The following is a 7,079-nucleotide window of genomic DNA, read 5'->3' on the forward strand; positions in this document are numbered from 1 at the left end:
ACTACTCATAAGTTTGCTGAAAATCCAGGTGAGTCTCTCGAAAGACCAAATTGGTTTGCAAATGAGTGTAAATTCGCTAACCTCTTCTACGTCGTTTTGTGTGTGCAATCAATCCTAATGCAATCCTAGCAAGTGTGGATTCAATTCTGCTCTAATGAAAGTTGTTTTTGAAGTAAACTGATTAGAGACAGAGAGGAAAAAATAACGAATTACAAATACGCCAGTCGCACGCAAATTCAGAAATTACATATTCTAGAAAAAAATATCAATATGCAGGCAGAAATTCAAAGATTTATGAACAATTGCCATGGATTGAGAGACCTGAAGTAAAGTGGAGCAAAACCTTGTGTTGTCGACGCGTACACAGAATCTGGGTCTTGCAGGTTGAAGCTATCAGAAGGTCGTTGACGATCGTCCTAGGACGTCCGTCCACCTGTTGTCTCCATAAAATACGTGAAAATAATCTTCAGAATTAGCGAATATACACTCCTTTGCAAACTAAGTTGGTTTTTCGAGAGACTCACCTGGAACCCAGCTGAATCTCTCGTTTGTGATGTTCTCAGGCCTGAGAACATCCTGTACTTTTTCTAATCCTCGGCAGAGTCGTTATTTCCTGTGCGGTAACGGTGGTGTAGATCTCCATCGATCGACTACAAGTAAATGTTACCCGGTATCCAAGTGTTGAAAATTTTTCACGTTGCTTCTGAATAGGTGCTATGCTTTACTTGAAAGAGCGGTATGCACCCTGGGAAGAGAAACGGGGTGCACTTGTGACAATAAACGATTCAGTTAACCTGACTGTCACTGCCACCACAAACGTAGGGTCTTCCTTCAGTTTGCACTCGAACTCACACTTGATTTTATCCCTATCACCCGTGTCCATTAGGTACCATACGCAGAAGTGGCAGGAAAAACGCTGGTCTTTAACGTGTACGACTTTGATCGATTTTCAAAACACGATCAGATTGGTCAGATTCAAGTGCCCTTGGGCTCTGTCGATCTAGCTCGCGTCATTGAGGAATGGCGAGATCTGAGTCCACCGGATGATGATGAAAAGGTAAGTTCAATTTTTTACGACTAGAAATATTTGGTTGACTTGAGACCTCACAGAAGTCTTGAAGCTATTTCAGTAGTGTTGTCAGTAGGTTTGGCACAGTAGTAACAGACGGAAGAGAACAGTGGATAAAGTATTGACAATTGGTTCTAAGAACGAATCGGCCAGTAAACAGTATGAAGTACACAGGACTTATGGTCGACAATAGCTCACATCGGCGAGAGCAGAAGAAAAAGCAGTAAGGCAGTAAGGCTTCCCGGAGACAGTAGTGATGTATACAACTACAGATACAAAAAGTCAGACGGGGTAAAAGGTCAATACACTTGGGTAAGGGTATGGGACAGGCCGAAAATACTAGGAATAATAGATGAGTTTGGCGTTTCCAACCAGTAGCGTGATAAAGCAGCATGTGTAAAACCTAGAATACTCATTAAGGCTTCTTGAGAACAATACTAGGAGACTGCATCAGATAAGACGTAATAAGGGGCATTGATCTTATGTCGTGGAAGCTGTGGCCAACCGGAAAGCTTGGTGCATATTTTGGAATCCTGCTGGACCACGCATGACGCCAGATGTGCTCGTCATAATCGGGTTGCGAGGGGACTCGCGAAACGTCTCCGTCCACTGGGATACACTGTTTTTGAGGAGTTAGGAGCACCTACTTCGACGTCCTTCATCAAACCTGACCTAATCGCTGTTCGAGATCAACGAGCAACTGTAATAGATGTCAGCATAGTCTCGGATGGCTGCGGAGTGACAGTGCGGAATGAGAAGAAGCAGAAGTATGGTGCTGGTGAATATTCCCCCACCATCATCTCAGCCTGACGTGCAATCGGTTGTGATGTTGACTTTTTAGTTTACCAACCAATGATCATCTCTTATCGAGGGATCTGCTTTCTTTAGTCCGCCAGGGCTGTTATTGTACTGGGACTTCCTAAGGTCACAATCAGTGACTTGTGTTTGCTTGCCATTGTGGGCTCTCTGCGTACTTACGACACTTTTATGTGTGGCACATGGCGTTGAATGCCAAAATTTTTACATACGTTGGAATTCATCTCATATGACTGGAACTGCTGCGGACATGACTTCGAATGAGACGTTTCCCTCTTTTATCTCATATTCTTCTGTTACCCTTTCGCGTTCGTCGCTTGCATTCACTTTCTATGTTTGTGACCATGCTCTTCAAAAATAGATGACGATGGCAGACGGGTGTAGTAGACAACCTGTTGTGGATGCCATCCGAGGGTTCCATGTTCGGTTTCCGGCGAAGACGGCCAGGCAACCAAAATCTGGATACCAGCAAGGGAAAAACAAATAAAAGTTAAGTGGGAGCAAGAATGCGGAAGAAACAGGAAAAACGTCAATGTGATAAACAGGCATAGACCACGTCACTCGATACTAGTAAAAACAAATAGGGAAGATTATTACCGGTTATTGTTAATTCACAAAAGGGATCAGAAAACAATCGTTCAGCTGTAGAAACCTTTCAGTGGCTAGCCGCCACACCACCAGAAGGAAGCACGAGGGCTAGGATACTGCGAGATTACCCAAGCCTGAACAGGGGAAGTCGAGATGAAAATGTTGGGTTCGAACCACAGACCTTCCGGTCAGTAATTCGCGTTCTATCCACTGAGCCATCTCGGCTCGAGGGATCGACAGTATCTTGTCAACACCATCCTATCCATTCAAAAGAAAGCAAGTTGGAGGGATTTTTCTTATATTCAAAGCTGACCCTCCTGAAGGAACTGCCTTCTGAGTTTCATAGTGAATGGCATACTCAAACTAACTTCCTGAATCGGCCAAGGATGATTCCAACGCAAATAATACAAGCTAGCACGACTTCTCTCCAAGAATTTTCCAGGGTTTTGTCTGTCCAACCAAGTGACTTTTATTTGTCGAAATAAATTCATTTTCCTTCTGTCTCGTTCGCAAACAGATGAACCGGACATCCGGATCATTGGGCACTTACTCTTCATTGCTACTGCGTTTCGACACAACTTTATTCCTCTCAACATATCTTACTTAGAAAGGATAATTTTTGCAGCGAAAAACAATGGTTAGAAAGGCGCTGTCCACACCAGTGTGCAGACGGATTAACATCTTTGAGTTCAAGTTGAGCCTATTTTGACGAGAACGGTAAATGTTGCATTGTTGTTCGCTCGTTTGTTTACCGAGCTCGGCAATTTTGTTGCAAACGTTTCATCACCAACCGGCCGGATATCCTCAGTGCAGTCAGGCGAAATTTAAGATCTGGGTCCAAGATTTAGAACACAACAAAAGTTGTCAGTGCGGTTCATTTGATATCCGAATAGTTTGAAACTCATTCTCGTTACGCTTTGTTTTTGTTCCCCTACCTAGTCTCATGTGATATGGATGGCGGACATTCAGACACGCTCAGACACGTTTAGTTTTATTGCCGTTCAATTGTAACACCATTTCGGTGCCTAGCTGTCATGCCAACCGAAGAAATTATGGGGGCTGGGATACTGCCGGGTTGTCCAATCCTAGACAGGGGAAGTCAAGAGGCGGAGGTCGGATTCGAACCACAGACCTTCCGGTCAGTAAATTCGCGCTCCAACCACTGAGCCATCTCACCACGTGCACGTTTTCTGCGGTTTATAATATCCTACGTGTTTACACCACATTCGTCCTATGGTTGTAATTTTTGGCGTATATATGGGGCTCAAACACTGAAAGACCATAGAAACGCTTTAAAGGCTTACAAGAAATATGTGTTCATATATCCTTCACGGACCAGGCTTGCCAGAAAATAGATAAGTAATGGATGGACGAGCGAACTAAGGATTTGAAAGGTACAATAACGAGGCATTTGGAATTGGTCTAAAATGAAATGATGACACGGAGCTCAACAGGCTGCTTGTTCTATTTATTGTGGAGTACAATATGCTCTTGCCACAATGCTCTTGTTTGTTCATCCAGTCAGGTTCTGTAGGACATCTCACCTTCTATCACCGTCGATGAACCTTAGTAGCTCGCTTGATGGTTTTGTTGGACTGATGTGAAACCAATCCCAGGAGCCAGACTGTGTGAGTAAAGTCCTCCCAAACGCGCAGTTTATCATCCCTCCCTTGAGAAGTTTGTCTGATATCAGCTGAACCCCGTTTAGTTAGTTTGTGTAATTTAATCGAAAATAATTCAATGATACGTGAATGCTATTCACTATATTGACGTTTGAGACAGCCTTTGTGCAGCACAGTAAGTTGAATAATATATTAAACACCTTTCAAATTTGAAAATGATTGTCCAACCGCATATATAGTGTCCAGCCACAACGTAGGGTTCAAGCAAATCCGTGAGTCGAGTCTATCTGATGAGTCCCGAAACAGGTGTCGTCTTTGATGGACTTACTTAATTACTTATAAGTAGTGTCTCTCTATAAATGTAAATGTATTCTTGTCAGAACTCTGTCCGTCGTACGATCAACAGGGCTCTGTACTGCTTGTTTTACAGGAAAGTGTCTCTCTTAAATGTAAATGTATTCTTGTCAGAACTCTGTCCGTCGTACGATCAGCGAGGCTCTGTGCTCCTTGTTTTACAGGAAAACAGGTTGGGTGATATATGCTTCTCGCTGCGCTATGTACCAACGGCTGGCAAGCTCACTATCAACATTTTGGAAGCCAAAAATCTAAAGAAAATGGATGTCGGTGGATTATCAGGTGAGTATCTACTCAGTCTTCCAGATCGTTCGATCCCAGTGTTATAGAATCATGTAGAATTCTGCAAGAATGTCCCAAAGGCAATACTGAGTGATATGAGTAGAGTGATTATTCGTTTGGACGTCGCATACTCGCCAGTCTGCCATTTCTAGTCGAATTGGTGCATTGTGTGTAAGCCGCAAGTTCGAAGTCCAGTCCATTGTCGTTTACCACACCTGTTCACATATTGTTCTACAACCACCGCCTCGCTGAAAATGCTGAGTTGTTCATTTGAGGCACCGTGACTGATTTCATGTGAACGGTACACGTGTGACAAGCGTATATTAGTCTCGTCCGCCAGTCCACTTCGCAAATTGAATCCCTTCTACGATCACTCACGGCTTCACGTAGGAGGTCGCATCCGATGAGCTGCTTTACCTTTTGAGACTAAGCACCCTATTATACCAGTGATTGATCCACTTCGCAAATTGAATCCCTTGTACGATCACGGTGTACTTCACGTAGGAGGTCGCATCCGATGAGCTGCTTTACCTTTTGAGACTAAGCACCCTATTATACCAGTGATTGATCGGATGGCAGTTGATCTGTTCTCCGAGCTTGGTAATTGGCTCGCAAACGTTTCGTCCCCAGTCGAGGAGACATCGTCAGTGCGCAGTTGAATGGGTGCTTCCTCCGTGCCTAGCTGCGTTTATGTATCCTGTCATGTGATTGGCAGGTTGGTATTATTATCGTAGGACCAGCCGTGTATATTTTGCTGCGTTGTGGTCTGTACGCCTCTTATTCTATTGGTTTGTTGGATGGCTGTTCTGGGGTGTTCCGGGTCTGTTTGTAGTTGGTGTTCATTCCCGGTTTGTGTTTCGTTGTGGTCTTCCTTCCTTGATTCTGCTTGGTTGTGACGGTGTCTTCTATTTTTCGTAGTTTCCTTGCTTCAGCCTGATTGTTTGTTTCTTTTTTCTTCGTCCGCCTATGCAGGCAGTTTTCCGAATCTGTGCTGAAGCCCGATTAGTTTATTTAAAACTCTCCTATGATGAATGAAGTTTACTAACAGCCAGCCTACACATCCACTTTGAGTTTCTCCGTACCTTACAGCCTACACATTCACTTTGAGTTTGTCCGTACCCTACTAAGCACGGACGTGATTGAAAAGTTGGGGCATTGGGTTTAGCCTATTGATTAGTCTCGCATTTGGGGCACTGGTTTTTTTACTGCTCAACTTTTCGGCCACCTCGGACAACCTTCATCAGAAGCGAACCAATCAAAATTCATGTTCTCCTGTTCAAGTGATTTATGTTACTTGACTCCCAATAAAAATTGTCTGAGGTAACTGAAACGATGGGCTACAAAAACCCTGCCAGAAAATGCAGCATTATCAGCAAAGTTAAGTTGCGGCATGAAAGGTGTGTTTCCGGTTATAAGGATACGGGAAGACTGAAGATCTGGGTCTCATCTGGCATTTGGAGCCAGTCCAAGCTAAAGAACAGAAAATCGCTATAGAGTTGTACATCCATGTCGAAAACAAGGGTATTGCACATTGCTCTAAGCTCTGCGGAAAGCAGAATCCGCGACATTTTAGTTGCTAACTGCATTAATCAGCCAAAGGTGGTTGGCGGGGCACTTGGTGCGCTTTTAGATAGCACATGGCGCCACCACGCAGCCTTCCGTTATACAATAAACGGCAATGTGTGTTCACAAAAGTTCGGTGGTTCGAATCTCCCTAGAGATTTGTGAAATATGTATTGTTGATGTGTCCCGATAAGGACGAACTAGTTGCAATGTCCCTGCACTTTTAGCACTGATCACTTGCACTTTCAGGTTTCAAAAAAAGTACAGCGTTCTTCCTCTAGTGGGAGCACATGTCGGGGACACCTTACTTGGCATAGCCTTTCGCGATTATTCTTAGCGCCACATTTGAACTAAATCAACAGAGGTCACAAATACATGTGGTTTCACTGACTACAACGACATGAGGCATGAATACGATAAGCATCGATTTGAAAATAAGCTTTGATGTTTGTTTCAGCTAATGGTTAGTAAATACACAATATCCAGTCAGTAAAAATAAACTAGTAGAAATAAACTTCTAAATGCATTCAACGTAAGTATGTGTTCTTGTTCTGATGTCAACTCTAGTTCTTGGTTCTCCTTGGGTTTAAGGTGGTTGATGCCGTTCTTGGAGCTCACCCGGTAGGTGCAATCCCCGAGTTTCCGTCAACCTTATGTTCTACTTGAAACCAAATTGTACGAAATTAGAGAAATGCACTTATTTGCAAACAAATTTGGCTTTGCGAGAACCCAACTGAATCTCTCGTCACTACATTTATCTCGATATCTCGAGTGTCGTAGCGACT

The 7,079-nt window shown here is 43.6% G+C and overlaps 1 protein-coding gene across 1 annotated transcript in view; it reads left to right on the forward strand.

Annotated features, from left to right (window-relative positions):
* The window catches only part of T265_05114 (hypothetical protein), a gene marked incomplete at both ends in the record, with an annotated part of 56,075 nt that overhangs the window by 42,493 nt on the left and 6,503 nt on the right, over positions 1–7,079 (forward strand). The window contains 2 exons of the mRNA XM_009170038.1: positions 887–1,057; positions 4,614–4,731. Coding sequence (XP_009168302.1) covers positions 887–1,057; positions 4,614–4,731 — 289 coding nt within the window. The remainder of the gene's footprint in view (positions 1–886; positions 1,058–4,613; positions 4,732–7,079) is intronic.

Source organism: Opisthorchis viverrini (genome assembly GCF_000715545.1).
Source record: "Opisthorchis viverrini unplaced genomic scaffold opera_v5_96, whole genome shotgun sequence".
Classification (NCBI taxonomy): Eukaryota; Metazoa; Platyhelminthes; class Trematoda; order Opisthorchiida; family Opisthorchiidae; genus Opisthorchis; species Opisthorchis viverrini.